Source organism: Bos javanicus, chromosome 26 (genome assembly GCF_032452875.1).
Source record: "Bos javanicus breed banteng chromosome 26, ARS-OSU_banteng_1.0, whole genome shotgun sequence".
Classification (NCBI taxonomy): domain Eukaryota; kingdom Metazoa; phylum Chordata; class Mammalia; order Artiodactyla; family Bovidae; genus Bos; species Bos javanicus.
In genome coordinates this window covers 36434194-36461485 of record NC_083893.1, presented here as the reverse complement: position 1 = coordinate 36461485, position 27292 = coordinate 36434194, and the positions used below count along the sequence as shown (strand labels likewise).

Here is a 27292-nt window from a genome sequence, read left to right as displayed (position 1 = left end):
GCACAATATTAAAATAACAGAAAAATCAATTCAATATTTATTTGGAACATGATTTGTCACAAATAGCATTCTAATAGATAACACTGATTATATGGTAGCAAATGTAATTTATATATACCGAGGTCTGTGCCTTTGTCAGAGTCATCATTAAGGAATTTGACACGTATGCAGGAGAACAATAAATGTCAACTGAAATATATACCAGTTAGATATAAATGGGATGCTGAAATGAGTGATGCTGGCATATGCTATACTTACAGGTAATAATACACAGTCTAAAGTAGCTTGCGTTTTCAAACAAGAACTCTTTTTATGTTGTCATTTAAAATATCTCATATTTCTGAAGGTCAGGAATAAATGGCACTATTAGCATTAAAAGCTAGTCAAAGAAAAAGTAATTTGTTGTTCATTTAACATACCATTTTGCGAAAGAGCTTTGTAAAATATTCACATTTTTTCCCCCCTACAGAGGCTTAGAAGACAGGATGAAGATGCTGGTTCTTAATGGAGGGCTTTGTGCTGCATCTTTGTTGCTGTTAACATCCTGGTTCAGTGAGATCTTTGTAGAATTATGAGGTTTGTGCTTGAGCCAGTAAACGCTAAGAAATAAAGCTGTTTACTTAGGCGTGGTCTTGGCTGGCTCCATCAGGGTGCTGTCTGGGTGCTGGATGTGGTCCTTATCAGTAGTAGCCACCGGCACAGGGGTGACGGCCGAACACTGAGGACAAGACTGTCCGGAGCTGATGATGGAGAGTTTTGGTGCAACAGACACAGGGCCCCGAGAGTAAGAGGAGGGAAGCTCTTACTCTGTGTCTTGGGAACAGTAACAGATAAATCAGGGTTCAAGTCCAAATGCAGACGGGGGCCATCTTGGGGTCTTAGAAACCTTTCATCTGCGACCCTGCCTACCAGCTGCAGATCCCGAACTCCAAATTATTGTAACTCCCCTCTCCTTTTTTCTCTTAAATTTGGATAAAAAGTGAAAACTACCAAAAAATAACATTGACCAACACCATTGTAATTACCACCTGGAATTGGCCAAGATAAGCCTTTTGTCATAATGCTTCAAATCCCTTTGTTAATTAAAAATATGACACCACCAATAAAGAAGGATTTTAAATGGCCTTGTTTTGATATTTTGGACCACATTTGTGGCAGAGAATGAGATGGTTAGATAGAATCAGCGACTCAGTGGGTGTGAATTTGTGCAAACTCCAGGAGATAGTGGACAGAGGAGCCTGAAGTGTATACTACAGTCTATGGGGTCGCAAAGAGTCGGGCATGACTTAGTGACTAAACAACAATAACAACCACATCTGCAGTGAGTAGCTATATTTTGTGAACAGAAATGTATATAAATGGTAACTTCTGTGTCTAGATGCTATCTTCCTGACGCTTGCTTTTCTCTTCAACAGAACATTTGGGAGATGTACTTATGGTGATACATGTGGACCCCAGCTCCTTCTCTGTTGTTGCTGAAGTTGTATTTTGGGTAATTGGATGGGTGCAAATTACTTCCCTGGTGGCTCAGACGGTAAAGCGTCTGCCTACAATGCGGGAGACCTGGGTTCGATCCCTGGGTCGGGAAGATTCCCTAGAGAAGGAAATGGCAACCCACTCCAGTACTCTTGCCTGGAAGATCCTATGGACAGAGGAGGCTGGTAGGCTGCAGTCCATGGTCACAAAGAGTCGGACACAACTGAGTGACTTCACTTAAATGTACCTAAAAAATTCATTTGTATTCCCTCAATGACTAGTGAAGATGAATCTCAAACATTTGTGATCCAGGTATCTCTTTATGTGTTGCCTGCTTATGTCATTTTGTCCGATTTCCTATGTGGCTGGTCTTTCCTTCATGTATTCTGAATACCAATCCTTTGTTGAGTCCACTTCATATACCTTCTCTGAGGCTGTGCTTGTCTTCAGTCCTGATCTTTGGTGTCTATGTCACTCTTACAGAATAGCTCAGGGCTGCCTGCCCTTCCTGCTTCCTTTATTGATTGTTTATCATGTGCTGGGCACTGAACTATCTTATTTAATCATCACAGCCACCCTGTGTGGGGGAGAGGGGATACTGTTATTCCTGGGAGGTTGAGAAGGGAAGGAGCCAACCCAGGTGATACAGGCAGAGAGAGAGCTGGGAACCCAAGGCCAACTCCCTCTTCCTTCAGAGCCGGGCATTTAAGTCCTGTATCATTTAAAAGAGGAAAGATGGCAAAGTGTCCTTACGAACTTTTAGAAGGAAACACATGTGGCACTTCTCAGCCTTAGCTGTGAGTCTCCCAGGAGTTTTACAAACTGCCGATGCTGGGCCTCAACTCAGAAATCCTACTTGGTCTAGGGTGTGGCCTGGACATGAGCTTTTTTTTTTTTTTAATCTCTCTGAGCGATGCTGCTACGTAGCCAAGGCTGAGAACTTTTGTTCTTTAATTTGTAGTTTTATTGAGATCTAGGAAGTCTAGAAGGTATCAGACAAGGACCTATTTCATAGCATCAGGCTGAGAGCGTACATGCTGTATAGGGCTTCAAGAAAAAAACATTTTTGAAAATACAAAGGAAAAAGGAGAATGAAAGAAAACCCCCAAGGTACTGAACTCAGACCCTTTAGTTCTGCTGCAAATAAGAGGCTTTCTTATAAAGGGAGGGGCAGACTCCTTCTGGCTTCATTCTTAGAATCTCAGGGGCTGAATCACCAGCCATTCTCTTCAGTCCCCAATCCCTGCGAGCACAATGCCATTCACAAAATTGCTAAAGGAGCAATTTCTGCATTCTCAGAACTGAGTGGTAGCTATACCCACTCTGCCCAATAAGTGTGCCTTCCTCTGCCATCCCCAAGCCCTGAAAATGCCTCCTTCTTCCTCCAACCAACCTGTTTAGTCACGGGGGCCCCAGGTCTGAGCGAGCAGGTCAGCTGGGGGCCGTTGGGAGGCCAAGTGGGCTACACTCTGCTGTGATCCTGGCAGCTCTGCCCGTGACGGCACTGAGCCCCCTAAGTTCTGAGCACAGACTCCCCATCCGCTCATTGGCCTTGGATGAAGACCACATAGGCCGAGGGCCTAGCCAGCTCAGGAAGGAAAGCTGAAACCTGACCCTGACCCAGTGTGAGGTCAGGGAGGTGAGTCCTCTGGGTAGCCCGGGATTACAGCATCTGCAGAAACTTTGTAGGACCTGCGGCCAGGCTGCAGTTACAGGCCCTGTGAGTGGCTGCTCTAGGCCCTCCCACTGACTTTCTGGTTTTCTCTCAGGGAGAGGGATAAATTGGGTGAAGTATCTTCCTGCAACAGCACAATCCAATTTTCTTTTTTCTTCTGTCCCTGCCCCATGACATCTGGGATCTTAGTTCCCCAACCAGGGGATTAATTCTCACCCCTGCATTGGAAGAGCAGTCTTAACACAGGATGGCCAGAGAAGTCCTCCAATTTCTTAGTATTATAGAACTCTTTAGAATAAATATTATATTTTTTGAAAAAAGCTTAAAATAACACACAATTTGGACAATTCACAGAAAAAGAAACACAGAAGGCCACTAAACACTGAAAAAATATTCACTTTTCATTTATCACAAAACAAACACAAATTGTAGCAAAAGGAAAAGCACTTTCAGGTACCTAATAGACAAAAAGCTAGACAATTTACCAAGCTGGTGAAGGTGCAAAACCCTCTCGTGTTAGAACAAACCATATGGAATTATCAATATTTGACTTTTTTGGCTCCCAAGAGCAATAATTTCACATAGTTCAGCCTATCGTGTTGTTGGTCAGCATGTAGATTGGAATGCAATTTAGCAACACTGATCAAAATAAACATTCTGAAGGAGATCAGCCCTGGGATTTCTTTGGAAGGAATGATGCTAAAGCTGAAACTCCAGTACTTTGGCCACCTCGTGCGAAGAGTTGACTCATTAAAAAAGACTCTGATGCTGGGAGGGATTGGGGGCAGGAGGAGAAGGGGATGACAGAGGATGAGATGGCTGGATGGCATCACTGACTCAATGGATGTGAGTCTGGGTGAACTCCGGGAGTTGGTGATGGACAGGGAGGCCTGGCGTGCTGTGATTCATGGGGTCGCAAAGAGTCGGACACGACTGAGCGACTGAACTGAACTGAACTGAAACATTTCTTGGACAAATTTATATCATGTTAGAATATCATAAAAGGATCATTGCATGAATATTCCTAATAGGAAAATTTTGTGTGTCCATCAGCAAAAACAACCACACCACATACATCCCTCGATGGACTCTGTGAAGCCACACAAAGAATGAAGACAACCTTTCTGGACCATTAGAGAATAATATCCAAATTTACTGTTAGTGAGAAAAGCAAGGTGAGAACAGTGTGTATTGTATGTTTCCATTTGTTTGAAAAGGGAAGTGACTAAGAAAGTTAAAGTACAAAAACTACAGACTGTTGTCCAGAATAAAAGCTACCTGGCTATAAGGCTAAAAGACCAAGATTTGAGAGATTCAAGGCAAGAAGCAGGCAAGACCTTCATTCAGAATTGTTTCTATGATCCTGGAACCAACAGAACTACTATAAACAAGTTCCCATCTCTTGACAACCAGAGGTTAAAGTAAAAAAAGGTTGCAGCCCTGTTTTTGAATAATGCTTGGGGATCCCAGAAAAAAAAATGCCAAGAGGTTTACAAAATGTTGGATGGCCAGAAAGAGGAAAACTTCTAAGAAGTAAATCAAAACTAGAAGAACAAGTACCTTGTATGTATAGAACTTATACTTATCCAGAGAATTTAATTTTTCTGAAAAAATTAGTAGGACACTTATTGTTGTTCAGCTGCTCTGTCATGTCTGGCTCTTAGTGATCCCTTGAACTGCAGCATACCAGGGTTCCCTGTCCTTCACCATCTCCCGGAGTTTACTCAAACTCCTGTCCATTGAATTGATGATGCCACCCAACCATCGTCCTCTATTACCCCCTTTTCTCCTGCCCTCAATCTTTCCCAGTGTCAGGGGCTTTTCCAATGAGTTGGGTTTTCACATCAGGTGGCTAAAGTATTGGAGTTTCAGCTTCAGCATCAGTCCTTCTAATGAATATTCAGGACTGATTTCCTTTAGGATTGACTGGTTTGATCTCTGTGCTGTCCAAGGGACTCTCAAGAATCCTCTCCAGCACCACAATTCAAAAGCATCAATTCTTCAGTGCTCAGCCTTCTTTATGGTCCAACTCTCACAACCATACATGACTACTGGAAATACCATAGCTTTGACTAAGGGAATCTTTGTTGCTGTCTACATTTGTCATAGCTTATAAATTCTTTTTTTAAAAAGGGAGATATAGGGCTGGGATCGGAGAAGGCAATGGCAACCCACTCCAGTACTCTTGCCTGAAAAATCCCATGGATGGAGGAGCCTGGTAGGCTGCAGTCCATGGGGTCGCTAAGAGTCGGACATTACTGGGTGACTTCACTTTCACTTTTCACTTTCATGCATTGGAGGAGGAAATGGCAACCCACTCCAGTATTCTTGCCTGGAGAATCCCAGGGACGGTGGGGCCTGGTGGGCTCCCGTCTATGGGGTCGCACAGAGTCGGACACGACTGAAGCGACTTAGCAGCAGCAGCAGCAGCAGCAGCAGGGCTGGGATATGTGAGATAGGTGTGCAAATATTCTATACAGAAACTATTTCAGGGAGAACTCAAGTTGTCTCTGGGAAGAGGAAGTGAGAGGCCCTAGGGCATAGCTGGAAGGACAGGACCTTGGGTAAAAGCTCACTTCTGCATTGTTTACATTTTGTGCCATGTTCGTGTAGTAAATTCTTTTAAAGCTCTTCTCCTTCCATGGTGGAGGCAGATTCCACCTAGATTACCCCCAGAGTCACTCATGCCACAGGCTGCTCTTACATGGGGTCTTACATGGGGTACCCCAGGATACTGCAAGCTGAGTGGGCAACATGTGGAAGCAATCTTTTCAAGCAGGACAGAATTCCACTGTCTAAGGATATAAAATCCATTAGGACAGGATACACAAAGTATCCTGGAAGAGAGAGATGGTGGAGGAGGTGGACCAGTAGAATGTTTTAGGCATTATCTGTGGCCAAGTTGGCTCCAGTCCCCCAAATCTTTTCTAAAATGTGACCCAGAACGTGCAGAATGTCAAACTAACAACATCAGAACAAGGCCATTGAAATTTTATTATCAGAAAGATTAAAGGGGCACCACATTTTTAACAAGGGTAGAGGGTTTGTAATGCATTTTCTCGCATCGTGTTGTTGCTGCAAAAATTATACCTGTGGAGGAAGACATTTCTGGCATTAGGCTCTTTTGCTAGTTGAAAAATGACTTCAGGTAAGTAAACAGTTTTTGGCTAATCCGCTGGAATTCAGACCCCTTTGACTGAAAAGCTCTGCTACCCGAGGCAGAGTCCAGGTGATGCTCAGAAAGCAAACCCCCTCAAAGAATCTCCTCCCCTCCTTGGACTTTTAAAGAGCTGAGAGTGAATCAGTGGTCAGATCAAGGATTTTCAAAACCCAGGGGGTTATCACCGAGCTCTCTGTGCTATACAGCAGCTTCCCACTGATTATCTACTTCACACATGGTAGTGTATAAACGTCAATGCTCCCCTCCCAATTCATCCCACCCTCCCTTTCTCCTCACTGTCCCCACATGTCTGTTCTCTACATCTGTGTCTGTATTCCTGCCCTGCAAATAGGTTCATCGGTACCATTTTTCTAGATTCCATATATGTGCATTAATGGATGATATTTGTGATGACCTAGAGGGATGGGATGGGGCTTCCCAGGTGACACTAGCAGTAAAGAACTTGCCTGCCAATGCAGAACACCTGGGAAACTTCCCACAGTTTGATCCCTAAGTTGGGAAGCGCCTCTGGAGGAGGGGATGGCAACCCACTCCAGTAATTCGTGCCGGGAGAATCCCATGGACAGAGTAGCCTGGTGGGCTACACTCCATAGGGTTGCACAGAGTCGGTGAAGTGACTCAGCACACACTCACAGAGAGGTGGGACGGGAGTGTAGGGTAGAAACTCAGGAGGGAGAGGTGTACAGGTATGCATGTAGCAGATTCACTTTGTTGTAGCAGAACTAACACAATATTGTAAAGCAATTATACTCTAATAAAAAAATAAAATAGCAAAGCAAACAACAAAAAAAAACCCAAAGGATTTTGAGCCTGGCAATGATGGTCCTCTTTTAAGGTGGACTTTCTTTTCATATTTTTAGATATAGTTAGGTACTCTCCCAGCTCCTACCAGGTAAGGTTCTGTTCCCTCTGAATGAGAAGAGTTTGCCACTATGAGCTAGATCCAATACACGCCATAGTCTCCAAACAAAGCAATTTACATTCCTAACTGCTCCCCAGCTGAAATTAACTCAGAGGTTTCCGCCAAGTACTGCCCAGGTGTCTTCCTTATTGTTTAAGATAAAAGTTTCATATTTGCCTGTTTCTTTTTTTCATGGGTCTACATGATTTTATTTTTCTTTTCTTTTCTAAAAAATGTATTTATTCTTAATTGAAGGATAATTGCTTTATAGTATTGTGTTGGTTTCTACCAAACATCAACATGAATCAGCGCTTCTTGAACATATGCCTAAATACTGATGCCTTGCTCCTGCCAACGTGAGTTTGGCTAAAGGAAATTATTTATTTTTCAAAAGTAAATTGATGGATAGGTGGAGAGTTGAGATGAATAGTTGGGTAGATGAATGGATAGTTGGCTGGATGGCCAGAAGCATGAGACGACAGGTGTCTGTATAGATGGCTGGATAGAGGAGTGGACAGATAAGTGGATGAACAGAAAGGGCTGGATGAATGTGTCAGCGGATAAATGCATAGATGTGTAGGTTGGTGATTGGATGGATGAATGGATGGACTGGTGAACAGATTGATAGCTAAATATAGAAAATAAAACTTAGATGGAATAAAAGATACGCACTCAGTCCTATCTTCACCACCTTGCACTGTAACTCTGGAAGCCCCTAGTTTGGGCCAGAAGAGATTTATCACATTGTTGTTCCAAAGGAACTTGACCTTCTGGACTTTTCCAACATTGAGGTCCACATCAATGTCATGCGTATGACTTGCATTTGGTTGGAGGGATCCTCTGAAAACATAGACATAAAATATTTTATCAGGTGTATATATAAATACATAGGTTGATAGCAATCTATTGTTTCTCCAAACAACAGCCACTGTTGCTGATTTTCTCCAAATAAATTGTATAACTTCATACACATCCAGGGACTGGTAAATCACAAAGGTGTTTGTAAACAATACAACTTTTAAAAATATTAGACTCTAGATTTTCACTGTTTTGTTTTTCCCTGGGATTCCCAGGTGACACAGTGGTAAAAAATCTGCCTGCCAATGCAGGAGACTCAAGAGATGTGGGTTCGATCCCTGGGTCAGGATGATTCCCTGGAGTAGGAGATGGCAACCCATTCCAGTATTCTTGCCTGGAAAATTCCATGGAGAGAGGAGCCTGGTGGGTTACAGTCCATGGAGTCGCAGAGTCAGACATACTGAACGACCAAGCACACACATACAGTCTGTCCCTAGAGGGAAGTTAAGTATTTGGGGTTGCATATTAACCCTGTTGGTTTACTGTGGGACTAATTAATGCAGTATCTTATGTTCAAAGATGCCTGTGGGTCAGCTGAGGTCATTTGTTATCACCTCATGTGTAGCACAGGAAGTGGTCAAAGAACTTTAACACGAAAATTATTATGTAGAACTTAGTGCAAAAAACAATCTATTTGTACATCATTGAAAGTGTGAAAGCGTTAGTTGCTCAGTCGTATCTGACTCTGTGACCCCGTGGATTGTAGTCCACCAGGTTCCTCTATCCATGGAATTCTCCAGGCAAGAATCAATGGAGTGAGTTGCCTTTCCCTTCTCCAGGGGAGTCTTCCTGACCCAGGTCTCCTGCATTACAGGCATATTCTTTATATGAGCCACCAGGGAAGCCCTTTTACAGCATTATTATGCATTTGTCCAACATACATTCACCAAGCACCTCACATACCCAGCAGAAGTAGGCACTGAGGCTATAGCGATGAGAAGGTGGCCTCAGGCTTCCTGTGTGTGTGTGTGTAGGGGATGAAGTGTGTGTGTTGGTGAGGAGGGAGTTGCCACACAAATACACCTGGCCTGAGGAGAATTTGATATTCATAAAACCTAAGTCAGGAAGCAACAACTGACAATTCAGAAGTCCACATTTGTCTCATGTTAAATAGTGACTTCTCCCTCTCTCCTCTCGTGTGTAAATGGGGTGATTGAACCAGATCTAAGGCTTCCATCCAGCTTTGACATTTCAGGATTCAATGGTTCTGTGTCATAGGTGGCTAGGTTTATAAAGCAGTTTATACCTAATCTCATATGAATCATCTACCATGGAAAGTCTGGTCATTTCACTTTACTATCAAACTTACTTGAAAATTTGATATTGTTTTGAGTTTCCATTACTTCCATACAAAGCAATTCTGATGGACCCCCTCACTTTCTTTGTTCCAGCCAGTGTGACGGATACCCTGTATCTCCAACCTGTCCAAAGAAATGCAATCATTAAATTAACTCATCTTGTTGAAAGAAATGACCCTATGGAGGCAGTCTTGTTCCAAGCTGAGTCCTCTGTGGGTGAGGGGGAAGAATGACTATGCATGATGATTTTCTTCAGTGAGGCTTGGTGTCCTGAGATTCAGGTTGCTCTCCCTGGCCTCCCCCAACCGCCAATTTTCTGGTATTAAAAACAACACTACAGGGTCCATTCTTGAGCACATATTCTCATTCCCGCATGCAAGTGTTTTTCCTAAGTAAATTCTGGGAAGAAGAATGGCTGGGTTAAAGTCCTATGCATGTAAGACTTTACAGAGACTGCCAAACTGTGATCTTTCATGACAAATACTGTGAAGATTGCATGAAGTGTTTTATAAAGTGCTACATAACTTTTTAAAATTTGAAACTCCTTTGAACAACAATTGTTCTTCATTCGGCTACCATTACTTATAACACATGAATCTTGATCATTTCACTATCTGGTATTTTTTAAATGAGAAGCTGGGCAAAACAACAAAAACACAACATGATTATGTGTATGTAGGGGGACTGATATGACATATAATTAGTGGGGAGACTTCTTGACTTACAGTGACTTTGCCCCACCTCACCTAAAGGAAATCAGTCCTGCATATTCATTGGAAGCACTGATACTGAAGCTGAAGCTCCAATACTTTGGCCACTTGATGCAAACAGCTGACTCATTGGAAAAGACCCTGATGCTGGGAAAGACGGAAGGCAGGAGGAGAAGGGGACGACAGAGGATGAGATGGTTGGATGGCATCACTAACTTGATGGACATGGGTTTGAGCAAACTCTGGGAGATAGAGAAGGACAGGGAAGCCTAGCATGCTGCAGTCCATGGGGTCACACAGAGTCAGACACGACTGAGCAACTGAACTGAACTGAATGCTCTTCTTCTGTTAATGGATCTGTCCTTCTGGCCACAGGGGTGAGTGAACTTGTAACCCAGCATGGGCCAATCACTATACTTTATTCCATTGATTGGGATTTTTGGCTAAAGGGTAAACTTGAGACCTAAGACAAATGCCATTCTTCTGTCCTTCCATTATAGCTTAAAATGGTTGGAGCTGAGTTTCTGTTAAATTGCTACCGAGGGTCCTATGAAGGCTGAAACACCTTTAAAATTATTTGCAAGAATTTTTAAATTCGTAAAATGGAAACTTACTTGTAAAGTTACCACTGCTCCCTGTGTTCAGGAAAAAGGTTTGTCCCACAGCACTGGTTTTCCCCTGGAATTGGTCAGCATAGTGCCCCATTTTGGGACATCCTCCCGCTGGACAAGGAAAACAGCCACCCTGGTGAAAGAAAACAGTTTGTCTGTGGGCCGAAGGCCTTGGACTCATCACTCACTCTATCAACAATTCATCTTCTATTCCATCCATCCATCCATCCCTCATCCATCTTCTCATCTACCTATCCACCTTTCCATTCGGGTATCCATTCTGTGTCTGCTCCCCAGGACCCCACACTGATCCATGCATGCTTGCATCCATCTACCCATCCATGCATCCACTGGGAATTTTCCAGAATGGAAAGCTGGGGATCTAGGGAAGGCCCAGAACAGTTCAGGTCTGTGCTATTCCTCTCCTGCCCATCCTACTCCTGGGAGGAAGGCTCTCCTCAGCCATGGAGTTACATCTCTGCTCTGTTCCAAGTCACAGGGACAAAATCACCACCACCACCATCTTCCCTGGGCCCCTGGTGTGCCCTACCTCCTGAAACTCTTCGTAGGAGGCACATGGGTAGCCGAGGAAGCCATCAGGGTTGAGAATACTGCTTGAGTAGTACTTGTAGCTTCTTAAGTGACTGCATGCCACAAAGTCTTGGATTCCTGGGAAGACAAAGGCCACAGAGGCTCACAAGAGGCATTAAACTTTTGAAGCCTGAACCATTCTGACTGAGAGAGGAATCAGCTCTGCATTTCACAGGTGGGTATCACTGCTCCTGAACACCTTGGCCACAGTTCAAAACTTCTATCATTGACCTTGACATACTTGGCAAGTAGAAAATTTGGGGGCTTGTTTGTAGTGGTGGTTGGCTGGAGTTGCTTTCTGCACCCTGGTACTGTCCATTTTCTGGGAAGGTCCTCCTCAGGGCTAGGCAAGTGTTAGGGAGTGAGCAGTTCTAACAAGCACCTTTATCTAATCCTCCAGGGCCAGGCATGTATCGTAAATGGCTGACGAAAGCTTGGGGGCTTTGGAGGTGTGCCTAGCTTCCCAGGTGGCTTCCCAGTGGCCCAGAGCAAGCTCTAGTCCACTCATTACCTTGAGTTGAGCGGCCTCCTGTGGCATCTTAATATTGCTTGTACTTCATGTGAAAGAGCAGAGTCGACAAGACAACAGCCAGCATCCATTGCCAGTCGGTGGAGCCTTTGACCTCCCCTCTACTCAGCACCTGGCAACCCACTCCAGTGTTCTTGCCTGGAGAATCTCAGGGACGGGGGAGCCTAGTGGGCTGCTGTCTATGGGATCGCACAGAGCCGAACACGACTGAAGCGACTTAGCAGCAGCAGCAGCAGCAGCTACTCAGCACCGGGCACCTCCTGGTGTGTGTGTTTGGGGGTTCCCAGGAGGCTTCCCAGGTGGCTCACTGGTAAAGAATTCACCTGCCAAAGAGGAGACCCAAGAAACACGGGTTTGAACCCTGGATCAGAAAGATCCCCTGGAGAAGGAAATGGCAATCCACTCCAGTATTCTTGCTTGGACAATTTCATGAACAGAGAAGCCTGGTGGGTTACAGTTCATGGAGTCACAGAGAGTCAGACATGACTGAGTATACATATACATATATATATTTCAGCTTTCACACGAAGCCAGCTTTTCTGTCTACCGTCTCAGGCTGAGAAATTCCTCCTTCTTACTCCTCCAGGCACAAGGTAAAAGCCATAGAAGGCAAGGTCACTGTGGCCTCTGACCACTCTCACTGCATTTTATCGATCATCTTTCTTTTTAAACCGAAGTCCTCTTGTTGGGGGAAATTGCTTTTTTTATCTCTCCAGCTATTAATACTTGGTACCAAACTTCCCATGGAGTGATCCACAGTGACCCTGGCCTACCTGGTGGCCACTTCTGGAGGTCTGCTGGGCTTTATCCCTCAACACGGGGGAAAGGAAGGTTGCACTTTGTGCTGGGGGAGAATTATCACCTCACAGTGCCCCCAGTCCTGCATGTCCCACACCAGCACTCATTACCAGACCACAGAACCTGTTTCGAACTTAATTGTTTCTTTCATCCAAAATTGCTACCCAGGGATTGCATAATAGAGGAGCAAGTGGATGTAATTGTTCCTCAGTGCCTGCGCCAGGGTGACCTGGTGTGCACACAATAGAAACATGCTCCAGCATCTAGGCTGTTCTCTCTCTCCCTGTTGTCTCTCTAATTAAACCTGGACTCCTTCCTATTATGTGTGCCCAGCCTGTCACTTCTGGGAGAGGGCAGCCCTCATTGTGACTCTGGTGTTCATTCTGCGAGCAGATCAGCAGAAGAGCACCCCTGCTCCCCCCCCACCCCGCCCCCTCCACATACACACCAGGAGGTGCCTGGTGCTGAGTAGCTGCTGCTGCTGCTAAGTCGCTTCAGTCGTGTCTGACTCTGTGTGACCCTATAGACAGCAGCCCACTAGGCTCCCCCGTCCCTGAGATTCTCCAGGCAAGAACACTGGAGTGGGTTGCCAGGTGCTGAGTAGAGGGGAGGTCAAAGGCTCCACCGACTGGTGATGGATGCTGGCTGTTGTCTTATCGACTCTGCTCTTTCACATGAAATTCAAGCAATATTAAGATGCCACAGGAGGCCGCTCAACTCAAGGTAATGAGTGGACTAGAGCTTGCTCTGGGCCAGCACAGGGTACCAAGGAGAGGCCCAGAGGCCCGGGACACAGCCTTTGGCCTTGGGGAACTCCCAGCTCTGAAAAATAAAGACTGAAATGAGATGATCTCAGACTCAAAGTTTCCACTTTCAGGCAGGAGAGGGAAACCTGTTCTCACTGAAGGGGTGACAGGCATAGCCCAAAGCCAGAAAAAGGGACGGCTGGCTGATAGCAATGGTGCTTCAGGTCACGTAACATTAGGGGCACTGAGCCTGATTTCTTAGATGAGCAGACACACACACAAGGTTAGCCCCCCGCCTCCCAGACCCCCGGCCTCTGCCTCCTCACTCGGGCCTCCAAACCCCCAGGGCACGCCCTCCTCCTTCTCCCCATTGTCTTCTTGCCAGCTCACTTCCTTTCCATTCCTAGCATCTGACAACAGCAAATGGCAAGAAAGTCAAAACCCTTTCACATCTTTGCTTCCACCCTGCAGTTCTCCAAGGGGCCGACCCTGGAGAGAGCATGGGAGCCAAAGCCAGAACTGGGTCCTAGCCTATGGGCAAGGGCAGCCCATGTCTCAGCATCCTGGTGCAGGGCGGGGGATGGCGCAGGCTGGGCATGTGGTTGGGCTTCGCAGCCGGAAAATGGCCTTGGGCAAGTTTTATCACTTTTCTGAGCCAGTTTCCTTGTCTGTAAAATGGGGCTAACCAGAATCACTATCTCAGGCCACTGTGGTGAAAATGTCAGTGTGGTGAAATGTGTGGTGTCAACACCACACACCCTGCCTTCTCTCCAAGTGGAGCAGCTGGGTTCGCTTCTCTCATTCATGTACCTTGCCATATTCCATTTATGTCTATGATGGTTGACAGGATATTTTTCTGACATCCAGGCATTTCCTTTCCTCCATTTGGGTAGAAGTCCAGGTGGCCCACCTTTTGTCTTATTCCCAAACCTGAAACATTGGAGCAGAGGTGAACAGGGAGCGGGAGGAAGGTGGTTCCGGCTCAGGTGATGGCTATAGAAAGCATTCAGCTCCTTCCAGCGGGAGCAAGAAACTGCTTGGCAAATTTTGTCCTCAGCACGGCCACCCTGTTTCTGGCTCTGTAGAAAGTTCTCAGAGATGACCACTTGGCAAGACAAGAAGGGAGGAGACAACGCAGCACAGAAGATGAGGGGGGAAGGTAGGCTCTGGGTGAGCCGGCACACGTGTATTTGTGTGTGTGTGTCTGTCTTAGAGAGACTGAACAACATGGATACTATTATCAGTGTCCTAATACCATTATGCACCAGAAGACACATGTCAGGGCTGGTGCAATTTTTATGACTTTACTCATTTAAAAATTTTGGTTTCTACATTATAGTGTTATGCTGAGACCACATAAATTATATTGCTGTATTGAGAACCAGAGCATAGTGGTTAGGTGGTTTGGATTTTGAAGCCCACAGGCCCATGATCACATTCTGGTTCTACTTACAGATCTGTGATCCTGGGCAAGCATTTGACCTTGTTGAGCCTCAGCTTCCTCAGCTACGAAATGGTAATAACAATACCCACTTTTCAGGGCTGTCACAATGATTAATGAGTGAAGGTGTATAAAATGTTCAATGCAGCACATGATAAACCTTCCGTAAGTGATAGCATCATGAAAACATAATCTTCATTGGCACATTTCATGAGTGGTTTTGCAAGAAAATATTGCAAAAAGAATGTTGATTTTAGAAGAATTAAAGATGATATTTAATCTCTGACAAAACAAACTTTAACCAAAGCGTTGCCATAAGAAGAAAAAAAATTCACTTTGCATTTTGTAAGTACAGGTCAAACGTCAATAATAAATACATCTGCCACTCTCGATATTGGCAGACCAGGGAAGAATGTAGAGTTTGTAGACTGGGTGAGCCTCCCGTGGCCTATAGACGTCTGCTGTCCGTTCGGGGCCTCGGGTTGTTATCACCGGCACTGAACTGTTGGTTTGTGACTGACACCTATTTTGGCTAGTTGGTGCCCAAACTGTTTCCCGTGGCTACCTGTTTTGTATACCACCCTGCAGTATGTGTGGGGGGTTGGGGGAGGGTGGCAGGGGTTGCATGGCTGGGCCTGGAACTGCTCCCGTCAGTTACAGCCTTGGTCCCTGAGAGGTGAGGTGAGGGGACTCACTCAGGAAAGGGATTATGGAGGCAGAATCCGTGTGAATCACATCCACAAACATGGCGTCAGACGGGTCCAGCCGAACCTCCTCGGGCGTGCCCTCGAAGCATGGCTGAGCTGGGTCCAGCCCTGAGAATGGGGAGGGGAGGTGGACAGGGAGGCCGCACTCTAAGACCAACCAGGATCTAAACCCTGTACCCGCGAAATCCGCGGAGATCCCTGGACAAAGGGGGCCACACCCCAGCAGTCACAGTTGGAAGGATTCAGAAGGCTGCCAGTGGGGTCGTTGGCTGCCAAACAGTATCAGGAAGTCCCCACCGTCTGGCTCCATGGAAGATCGGGGTGGCGCCCTTGCCCCCCTCGTCTCCCTTTTTCTTTTTCCCCTCACTCCTTCCTGTGGGGCCGCTACCCTCCAAATCTGATCTCCTGGGCCTGACCCGGTCCTTGCCCAGCCTCTGAGTCCCACACAGTCTGTTCCCTTGTGTCTTTGCTCAGGCAGCCCCCAGCCTGCAGCTCACCTCCCCACATTCTCCCCTAATCTGAACCTCGCCCCTCCAAGGCCCCCTCAGATCCCAGCTCCTCATGGAACATGTGGCCTCTCCTTTCTTGGCCCATCTCCGCCCCCTCCTTATTGTATAGACTTCTTCTGATGTGTTAATTCTACTTTGGATTTTATTTGCCTACTTAGTCGTCTGTCTCCTGCACTAGACTATGAATTTCCTGAGGCATGGAGTGAAAAATCACTCAGTCTTTTCTGACTCTTTGCGACACCATGAACTATCCAGTCCATGGAATTCTCCAGGCCAGAATACTGGAGCGGGTAGCCATTCCCTTCTCCAGGGGATTTTCCTAGCCCAGGGATCGAACCCAGCTCTCCCGCATTGCAGGCAGATTCTTTACTAGCTGATCCACCAGGGAAGCCCTTCCTGAGCTAAGGGCCATGACAATTTCATCTTCAAATAGAAGCTGAGGGTGGAAGAAGCAGGGCATCCAGGACTCGATGACCTACATCTAGTGCTGGTGCTGCTCAAAGTGCCTGTTCTCCCTGAACTTGGAAAGTGGGAATGATAACAATAACCCCCCTGGCCGGGTTACCCTCCCCCTTCCCCCCTCCCATCTCCTACCCCATCCTACATCACCCTGCGCCCCTACCTGTGATCCTGCCCACTTGGCCCCCCAGCCTCCTGCCGGCCTCAGCTGCCAGTTGTGCACCCAGGCTGTGGCCAATGAGATGCACGTTCTCCGGGCCATAGCCCAGCTCGGTCTGCAGAGGGGTGGAGCGTCAGTTACCAGAGGAATGAGTAGAGACATGCGCTGGCTCTGGGGGAGCAGGGATGGGGACAGGACCCGGCCTGGAAGCTTGGGAGGAATAACCTCTGGCTCCAGGCCACCACCTAGGACAGCGTGACTCGGCCTCCCGCTGGCCACAGTCTGCAGATCCTGGGGTCCAGCTGGCTTGTGAGGCACTGGTGCTGACCAGCAACCACCGTGTCATCTGCAGGCCACCTTGGCCAGGACGGGCTGTGCACACTGCGAAGTCCCATCCATACCCCACCATGGACCTCCCCACCGGAGTCCCCCATAGGGGCCAGTTCAGAGCGTGGTTCATGGCCCTGGCTCTGGGGTTCTCCAGAATCAACCTTCCCGAAGGCTGTAAGGGACCTTCCCTAAGGATGAAGACTCCACTGGGCTGAGAGCTGCCGAGCAGCCCAGTTCGCTCTCCAATTCCCAGATCAAGCTTCAAGGAAGGCTTATCTCAAAAAGGAAAACTGAGGCTCAAAGAGGCTAGTCTGCCCTGGGCCTCACAGCTAGGGATCTTCAGGACAGCCGGGGACGGAGAACTTTGCAGCTTCCTGAAGCAAAGGCCTTCCTTGGCTCCTGGCTTCCAGGCTCTGCCTCACCCCATGGTCCCCAGGCTGCCTCTGGGTGCTCTGGGGTGCTGACCTGGCCCTCTCCCTGACCCCTCCCCACAGCATGGGGCCCAGGCAGGGGTTTACCGACAGCCCTTGTATGAAGAACGCTATCTCTGCTCCCACGACCCGAGTGTTGTGGACGGCTTGGGTATACTTTGTCCACGCCCCGTGCTCCCAGTCCACACAGATGCAGTTCACCTTCTCCACTTTAAACATTTTCTGGGGAAGACAAACCAGTTTATTAACAGCCACCCGTTGCACACTCCAGAATCAGGAATTCACATCTATCAAGCACCTAGCTTGTTTGTGTCAAGGCTTTAATATTCCTCACATTTGTCCTGGTCCTCACCACAGCCCTATGAACTGGGACTATACTTATTCCCACTTAGCAGATGTGGAAACTGAGGCCTGGAACAAAGTAACTTGTCTAAGGTTTTACAGAACGTCATTGACACAACCATGTCAGAAAGATGACTTACTAGGTCAGGGATTAGCAAACTGCTACCTGAGTGACAAATCCACCTGCTTTTATGACTGTGTGTGCTCACTTAGTCATGTTCTACTCTTTGCCACACCATGGACTGTAACCATCCAGCTTCCTCTGTCCATGGGATTTTTCCATGTAAGAATATTTCAGTGGGTTGTCATTTCCTTCTCTGAGGGATCTTCCTGACCCAGGGATTGAACTCATGTCTCTTGTCTGCATTGTCAGGTGGATTCTTTACCACCACACCACCTGGGAAGCCCAAAAGTTTTACTGCAAACAGTCACATCCATCTGTTTACCTGTTGCCCACCCCTGCTTCATAGCCACAACAGAAACCATATGAACTACAATCATGCGACCCACAAATGCTACAGTATTTATTACCTGCTCTTCTACGAGGAAGTTTGCAGATTCTTACACTAGATAGTTGAAACCACACAGAGGCTGCTTTCATGTTCCCAACAATGCTTTGTATTGAGGGACAAGTCTGATTAGATGAAATTTAGACAGAGGTAGGATATCACTCTACCGTATACATGCATCTTTTGTGTCATGTGGTATTATCCAAGCACAGATACTGGTCCCTTGGGAGGAAAAAGAAACAACTTTCCTGGTGGTGCAGTGGCTAAGAACTCCCCCTGACAATGCAGGACACAGGGGTTCAATCCCTCATCAGGGAAAATCCCATATGCTGTGGGACCATTAAGCCGGTGGGGCACACTACTGAGCCCACGCTCTACAGCAAGAGAAGCCACCGCAATGAGAAGCCCGCAGACAGCAATGAAGACCCAGCACAGCCAAATAAATAAATAACAAAGTGAAGTCGCTCAGTCGTGTCCGACTCTTTGTGAGGCCATGGACTGTAGCCTTCCAGGCTCCTCTGTCCATGGAATTTTCCAGGCAATAGTACTGGAGTGGGTTGCCATTTCCTTCTCCAGAGGATCTTCCCGACCTGGGAATTGAACCTGGGTCTCCCAAATTGCAGGCAGACACTTTACCATCTGAGCCACCAGGGAAGCCCAAATAACAGAAAGGGTAACACTATTTCCTTTGTTCATTCGGGGAGGCCTCCATTTCTTAGAGGAAATGAACACTTTTCCTTTGTTCGTTATTGTTCATTGAGGTTGGGAAGAGTTGGCTGGAGATTAGGACGACATGGTGGATTGCATGCACCAGGCTCTCCAATTTCCAGGCCTACACCGCCTGATGGGCCTCAGGAGACACTTGTGAACAGCCAGCCAAAGGGGAGCAGAGAACCTTGAGAAGGAGCTGCTCAGGTCCATCCCAGTGCAGCCTAAGCCTCTAAGAGCCATGTGTGGGCACCTCCTACAAGCTAAAGCTGTAGACACATGGAGTTGTGGTATGGAAGACCTGGTTTTGCATTCCACCTCTGGATTCAACTTTGAGCAACTACTGAATTTTGGGGGGCCTTAATTTCCTCATCTGTAGAGTGAGAACCATAACTGTACCTACCTCACAGCCAGGCTGGGAGGGTTAAACAGGACAAGGACTGACTGTGGAATGATTAGCACAATGCCAGAGTCACGGTAACTGTTCAGGAAATGGATGGTATGAATAATAATTCATTACCAGTATTCACGATCACTTTAAAGTTGCACTGCCCAGTACCATGGCCACTAGCCACTCGTGGCTCTTCACAATTGATTACAAAGAAGTAAAATTTAAAATTCAGTTCTTTGGTCACATTAGCCACATGTCAGTTTCTTGATAAGCCCAGGTAGCCAGGGGCTCCTGATTTGGGCAGCCCAGATATAGAAGATTTCCATCATCACAGAAAGTTCTACTGGATAGCAGTGCTGTAGGGGATAATGAATTTTTTTATGCCACACAGGGGTTTTTACAGAAACCACCAGACACAAATGCCAGGTAATTGGCTGTCATCTCCACCTCTGGGACTTTTTGATTGGACTCTGGGTCTTTTCAGCATCATAAGGAGATGTTTGGGTAGAGGTTGGTGAGTTGGGAGAACTTGAGAGTGGGTGCCCCTGAGAATCTGAGTTTTCCTCGGTGGTTTTAGGAAGAGCCTGCCTTTCCCTGGAGGTCGTCCTTTCCCAGCCTTCAGGGCTGCAGTGTTTGACTCCGTCTGCCGGTGGCGTTTATCTCACCAGATGAGGAGGGTGGGTGCCTACCTTGCACAGGTCAGTAGGCCAGCCCGAATCCCCATCATCTATAAAGCCGTGGATGACGAAGCGTGTCTTGCGGTCCAGCTGGAAGTTTGAAGCCCTGACAGTGGCTAAGTCAGTGATATTGATCCGCTGGTTAAATGAGAAAAGATGAATTTGAATGTTGGCCTTTCTAAGCCACAGGCCCTTAAGAGCACATTCCCGTAAGACTGAGGTCACGGGTTCAACTCCCATGAACCTGGGTAAGTCTAGAAAAGGAGTTCCTGACCTATTTGGGTTTGAGGATAGAATTCAGAATGTCCAAGTTTATGGATCTTTATATACTGAAATGGCGACTGACGTGACTTAGCAGCAGCATATACTGAAATACAGTGTTTTTTTAAATGGTGAGCAACAAACCACAGTAGTCTTAGCCATACTCTGTCACCAGTAGAAGTCACAGGTATTTTCGTTTAATATTATAGTTGTTTTAGATGTTTAAAAATATCATTTGTACTCATTACTATTTAAAATGACAGAAGTTATTAGACCAACCCCTGCTGCTGCTGCTGCTAAGTCACTTCAGTCGTATCCGACTCTGTGCGACCCCATAGACGGCAGCCCACCAGGCTCCCCTGTCCCTGGGATTCTCCAGGCAAGAACACTGGAGTGGGTTGCCATTTCCTTCTCCAATGCATGAAAGTAAAAAGTGAAAGTGAAGTCACTCAGTCATGTCTGACTCTTAGCGACCCCATGGACCAAACCCTAGACCTTGTTATTTAGCAAGATAATAAAGCAGTTAATTATTACCATATACTAGCTTATTTTACCATATCCCACATTAATCTTTTTAAATGTTCTGATAACTATTTCCCAATATAGTTAGTATCCTTTGTGAAGTGAAAATTGCTCAGTCGTTTCCAACTCTTTTCAATCCCATGGATTGTAGCCTGCCAGGTTCCTCTGTCCATGGAATTCCCAGGCAAGAATACTAGAATGGGTAGCCATTGCCTTCTCCAAGGGATCTTCCTGATCCAGGAATTGAACCTTGGTCAATGGCAACCCACTCCAGTGTTCTTGCCTGGAGAATCCCAGGGACGGCAGAGCCTGGTGGGCTGCCATCTATGGGGTCGCACAGAGTCGGACATGACTGAAGTGACTTAGCAGCTCCTGTATTGCAGGCAGATTCTTTACCATCTGAACCACCAGGGAAGATGACTCCTTGGTATCCAATGCTGTTTATTTTATGCATTTAAAGCCCTTTCTGCTCCTTGAATTTGTATCTCCTGTCATGCCTGCTGCTTTAGGCCCAGGGGTTCCTCAGCTTTTCTCTCCCAGGACCTCTTTGGCCATCAGCAGACGTCTACCATTCCCTTCCAGGAATTTTTTTTTTTTTGCATAAATTTCATTTTTTTAAATCTACTTTTTTTGTAATGGGGACTCTGAGTGTGGGGTTTGTCACTTAGAATCTCACAGTAGGTGACCCTGGGGACCTATATCCAGACACCGTGCTATCTCAAACTTGGTTTGGGGCCAGAGCTGTGAGCTGCTTGAGTTCTGAGCAAATTCTCTTAATTTTTAAAATCTTAATTTTACAATTTTTTTTTCCATGCAAGCGCTTATTGCACAATCAGGTATATTGCCTTAGGAAGGTCATTCCCCGGTGGGTCAAGTCCATACATCCTGATGTGCTAGAAGGACTCTCATGACTTTACCCTTTCAGGAGCTCCAGTCTCATTCCCTATTTTTAAAAAAACTTTTATTGGAGTATAGTTACTTTACATGAGCACCTGGGGTAAGCTTGCTGGTCTTCACCTGGCAATCTTTTTGGAAACTGAAGATTGCTCCGAGGGTCCCCAACTTTTCTCCTTTGTCATTAAATGTCCCCTGCTTCCCTTCTAGCGCCTAAGGAAGGATTTCTGTCTTCCGGTCCCCTACCCTCTGAGGGGCTTCGCTCCCTCTACTTCTTGGTGCAGAAAGAACCCAGACCCTCCCAGGGACACAAAGACCTGGGTTTATCCGTAAAAGCTACTCATACCCACTTTCTCCCCCGATCAAGGTTCTAATCCTAGAAGTCCTGAAGTTCTCTGCATAAGTGTGTGAATACGTCACTTTCAGTTTTCAGGTTGGGCATCCATAGATTTCATCAGATCCCTAGAGTTCAGTCAGTTCTAACTCTATCACTGGTGAGGAAGCACCTTCTGGAAAGTTCCAAGGCCATGAATAATTCCTTAGACAACCACATGAAGGCTCCAGTGTGGGTGCCCAAATCCTTTCCCACCCCACCACCACTATACGGTCATTTTACGGCCCTCTTACTTGGTAGTTATTTGGGTTCTCATTTGTATATAGAAGAAAGTGAGCGTCGATGTCCTCAGGGGACCAGGGAAATAACTTTAAAGGCCGCTGAAGGATTCCAGTCCATGGTTTTTCATCAGAAAAGCAGCCAAAAGGTTCATAGCAAATCTCCTTTCCTGGGGCAGGAAGAGGAACAAACAGGACCCTTGTGAGGTTCTAAGAAGGAGCAATGTTATCTCAGCTGCTTGCGAGGACTCTTCAGGGTGCAGCCCAGGGCTGACCAAGGCCAATCTCATCTTCATCCTTGCTATCAGTGTTCTTCAAACTTCTGGGTAATAAGAACCACCTGGATGCTGGGGGTGAATGAGCATATACACACTCCCAGGCCCCTCCCTCAAAGATTCTGATTTGGAGGGTTTGGGGTGGGGCCCTGGAAACAGCATATTTAATAAATGCCCCTGTTCATCAGGCAAGTTGGAGAATTGCTGAAAAATCTGGGGATCTTTGGCCCTAAAACTACCTCTTCCAGCAAACTCCCAGATGGCCCTTTCTAGCCACTCATCAACCATCAAGTATTTATCAAGTGCCTATGAATGCCCGTGGCACAGAGATGCTATGTGATGAGGCTGGATGTCTCCCTTATATCTGGCACAGGCCATGCACACAGTAGGCATTCTTGGGCATTTGTTCAATCCATATGTTTTCATGTCATCCCTTAATGCACCTTTTTCCCCCTCAAGTTATTCTCTGCCATTTCAGATTCCCCTGCTGTTCTTTGAAAAGCTAAATGCCCTAAGAACAGAGAGAATTTATTTTCACATCATACTGTATAGAGTAGAGGCTCCATGCATGCAACTGATGACTCAAATAACCTCATCTAAATCTGAAGGTCCTTTCTCCAGTCCATGATACATTTTCACAGTTATGTCACCCCTGGTATGACTAAGGGTGACATAATTTCAAATCTAGAGGATTATGATGGATTTTTTCTCTTAGCCTTCTTCAACTGATGGTGTCAAACGTTGGTCATTCATTCAAAAACTGGTGATAGTTAATACTTGTTGTTTTCAATGTACCAGATACCACACCAGCACTTTATCAGTATTAGCCATTTTAGCCTCCAAATGGCCCTATGATCAAAGAATTTATCTCTGTTTGAAAGAAGAGGAACCCAGGGCACAGAGAGACAAAGGAAGCTCCCCAAGGTCACAGCCAGTGGTGGATCCATGATTTGAACCCCAGAAACTTAACTGGGAATAAAGGTAGGAGCTGGGGTGTGTGTGAAAGTGTGAGAGTATTAGTCACTCAGTCGTGTCTGACTCTTTGCAACCCCCTGGACTATAGCCCGTCAGACTCCTCTGTTCATGGAATTCTCCAGGCAAGAATACTGGAGTGGGTTGCCATTTCCTTCTCCAGGGGATCTTCCCAACTCAGGGATCGAACCAGGGTCTCCTACATTGCAGGGGAATTCTTTACTGCCTGAGCCATCAGGGAAGCCCAGGAGCTGGGGAGCCACAGACAAATCAGATCCAAACCCTGCCCTGAAAGAGAGGAAATGTAACTGGGAAGGAATAGTGATAGTGTTGGATACACTGTGGGAAGAGAGAACAGTCCTACCCGAAGGGCTACAGAAGACTAAAGCAATCTTTGCTTCAGGTGAGATATGTGGGGGCTTCGAGGCCAGGTGAAGACACCTGGGCTGTTGGGTGAATAGTGGGGAAGTGCTGGGGATGCTGAACTGGCCAGTGGGGTGGGCAGGGCTGTGCTCCCGAAGGTGTTCTAAGGAGCCAAGTATAAGAGGCTGGGAGACAGCAGACCCTGGGGTGTGGCGCCTGTGGGCCTGGAGAGGGGTGGGCATTCTGCCCTCTCAGGGGAGTTAAGGCAAAAGTAGGGAGCTGGAGGTGGGGGTGATGGCTGAGTGTGGTTTGGCACAAGTGAGTTTGAGGAGTGGGGGATGACCCTAGTGGAGCTGCCAGGAACTTGGGAGGGCTAAGGGGGTATTGGAGGGCACTAGGCAAGGGGGTGACCCTGAGGAAGAGAAAGATGAGGAGGGTGTCTGGGAGTGACCTTTGGGAATGCCCGCCCCTAGGGCAGCAGGAAGCAGCAGAGCAGTGGAGGAGACCACGAGGGATCCAGAAGGCTGGAGGAACTGCCAAATCCCACCCGGGGCTCTGCTGTCAGGGGCCGGGTCTTGCTGCAAGGCCAGGGTGGAATTCTAGAAAGATAAGAAGGGGCTGGGGACAAGCTGAGGAGACAAGGGGCAAGAGTCTGGCTGCAGGAGAAAGCCCTCGAAAGGACTGGAAGAGACTATGCCAGCTCTTGGCGAGAGTGTGCTCAGCAGGGTTTGGGGGCCTGAGCCAGGCAGTGAGGGGTTCTGACTGATGGGAGAGGAGGTGCGAAGATGGGACAGCGTGGGAAAGAGAGCAGCTGGGAGGCACCCCTTCGAGGAGCGGGGGATGGGAATAAGCAGGTTGGGGCTCGAGGAGCCTTTGGGAGGTTTTAGGAGAAGGCAATGACACCCCACTCCTGTGCTCTTGCCTGGAAAATCCTATGGATGGAGGAGCCTGGAAGGCTGCAGTCCATGGGGTCGCTGAGGGTTGGACACGACTGAGCGGCTTCACTTTCACTTTTCACTTTCATGCATTGGAAAAGGCAACCCACTCCAGTGTCTCCCAGGGACAACGGAGCCTGGTGGGCTGCCGTCTATGGGGTTGCACAGAGTCGGACACAACTGAAGCGACTTAGCAGCAGCAGCAGCAGGACAAGTAAAAACTTGGGTTTTTGCATCTCCCCCGGGCAGGAGGTGGGCCAGGACGGGAGTTCTCAGGGGGACACATCCATGCCTTTCAGTCTGCAGAAGAGCCCTTGTCCACACCCAGGGACTGAGGGTACTGGGGGCCTGACAAGAACCGCCCCCCCGTCCCCACACTGTCCACCTGCCCCAGCTGCCTGCCACCCCTGTCACCCACTCCAGCCATTGGAGAAATGGGATCAAGCTGCACTGGAGAAATGGGACCAAGCTGGATGATGCTGGTCATCTGTGTTGAGCAGGCTGCCCTGTGTTTGCCATAGAGTCAAATTCCCTGAATTGTACTGATGGTTTTATCAAGAAATAAGGATAACGTTATTAATTAGCATGATGAGAATGGTGACAATGATGCCTCTTGTCTGTCTCAGCCCAAGCAAGGCCAGCCCAGGCATGGTCACCAAGGGGTGGTGACTGCATCCTCACCTCTGACTGTGGCCAGCAGGAGAAGACCGATGGTCCAGGAGGGCAGCATCTTCGTGGATGAAGCCAGAGACGCGCACGGACACCCAGATGCACGGGCAGGAGGCTGGTGAACAGGGTATGTGTCCCTCAGTACCCTCGGGGCCCTCCCCAGGAACCCTGAAGCCTCCCCGCACAGGGAGGTGGGGAGCACCTCTCTCAGATCCTGGACTCAGCCTCAGCACCCCTCTTCTGGGCCAGGTCTCTCTGGCAGCCCCAGCACCTCCTACTCTCCCTGCCCTCACAGGGCAAGTGGTTTACCGTGTGGCCCCAGGGCTTCCACGCACAGCCCAGCAGGTTGGTCATGGCTTTTTATAACCAGGCTTGATCCTTTGGATTCCTCAGGAAAGGACCGGAGGGTGGAGGGGCGGGGAGGCGGGGCGGGGGGGGGTGGTACAGGGCGGCGAGGTAGGGTGGGGGAAGCCGGGGCAGACAGCGCTCTGCACATGCCTGCTTTGAACCTGGGTTATCATAAACACACAAAGCCAGCTCGACCAGGGGAGCAGGACTGTTTATGAAGTGAGATTCAAGGAAAGGGAAACTGACTTTGTGGGATCTCAAAGGGCTCTGTTAACCTGAATTCACGGGTACAGTTGCCCAAAGGTTGTGTTCCCCTAGAGATAACAGAGAAACGCTAAGCTGCAGGGCTTCCTGTTCAAAATCCCTAGGGAAACAGGAACCCCAGACTCATCTCATTGTCCTGCAGACCCTGGCAAAGCCATGCAGGAGCGGGTGGCTTATGAAGACAGCCCTTGGTTACTTTGGTGGTAGGGTGGGCGGGGAGCATCCTTCTAGAGAACCTGGACAGAGTTATAAAAGCCCTGCAGTTGGAGGCGCTCAAAAGAGTAAAATAAACACTGCTCAAATACAGCTTTGTTTGGAAACAGTATCGTCTAAGACCCAGAGATAAGAAGATTGGAGGTGTTTTCTTTCCTTCAGGGCCAAGAGGAGATCCTGGGTGAATAGCCAGGTGCCGTCCCACTGTTTTAAAAATTGACATTTAATTTAGATGCTCCAAAGTGCATAAATTCTATGTTTAAAACTCAAGTACAGTTTAATGAACTTTGACACATGTGTGAAGATGAAACAAAGTGTTAGTCGTTCAGTCGTGTCCGACTCTGCAGCCCCATGGACTGTACCCTGCCAGGGTCCTTTGTCCACAGAATTCTCCAGGCAAGAATGTTGGAGTGGGTGGCCATTTCCTCCTCCAAGGGATCTTCCTGACCCAGGAATTGAACCTGAGTCTCCTGCACTGCAGGCAGATTCTTTACCATCTGAGCTACCAGGGAACAAATGTATATGCACCAGATTGAAAAACATTTCTGGCAGCCGGAAGTGTCTTGGGATACCACCACTCCCATAACCATGCATCTGACAGACACTAGGTGATCTGTAAACACTTGTTGGATGAAAGACTAGGACAGTGGAAGCCAACAGTGAGCTGAATCCATTCCAGGTCTCTCCTGCCTTCTCCTTCCTGCTCTGTGCCCTAGAAGCTCTCTCCATGGACAGCATCTCTGCACTACCTGCCCTTGGTCTTCTGGTTGGCTTCCATCAATGGGAAGGAGGTGGGAGGAGGGAGGGTTGGGGTATATCTTCCCCAGGCTCTCTCCCTTCTGTGCTGTGATGCCATGATAGCTGCCCCCTCTCTCCTGCCAGCTTCAGCTCCTCTCAAGCAGCTCGTCACCTGGCCCCCAGCTCTT

At 47.5% G+C, this 27292-nt stretch overlaps 1 protein-coding gene across 1 annotated transcript; it reads right to left on the bottom strand.

Moving 5' to 3' along the window:
• Positions 1-6121: 6121 nt before the first annotated feature.
• On the bottom strand, positions 6122-25932 carry LOC133239448 (pancreatic lipase-related protein 2). Its single transcript, XM_061403595.1, has 13 exons — positions 25851-25932; positions 25554-25656; positions 22343-22497; positions 20051-20176; positions 17499-17633; positions 16654-16765; positions 15511-15630; positions 14185-14304; positions 11261-11379; positions 10714-10843; positions 9401-9512; positions 7906-8073; positions 6122-6241 (listed from the first exon to the last, which is right to left on the bottom strand). Exons 1-13 carry the CDS (start codon positions 25893-25895, stop codon positions 6178-6180), a joined length of 1509 nt encoding a protein of 502 aa, XP_061259579.1. The 5' UTR covers positions 25896-25932; the 3' UTR covers positions 6122-6177.
• Between the last annotated feature and the right edge of the window lie 1360 nt (positions 25933-27292).

Excerpts from the sequence above, each read along its gene's own strand:
- LOC133239448 (XM_061403595.1), bottom strand. The coding sequence starts at position 25,895 with ATGACCAACCTGCTGGGCTGTGCGTGGAAGCCCTGGGGCCACACG. Across the intron at positions 17,634-20,050 it reads GGCCTACTGACCTGTGCAAG|AAAATGTTTAAAGTGGAGAA; the intron begins GTAGGCACCCAC and ends TGTCTTCCCCAG. Across the intron at positions 8,074-9,400 it reads AAACAATATCAAATTTTCAA|AGGATCCCTCCAACCAAATG; the intron begins GTAAGTTTGATA and ends CTATGTTTTCAG.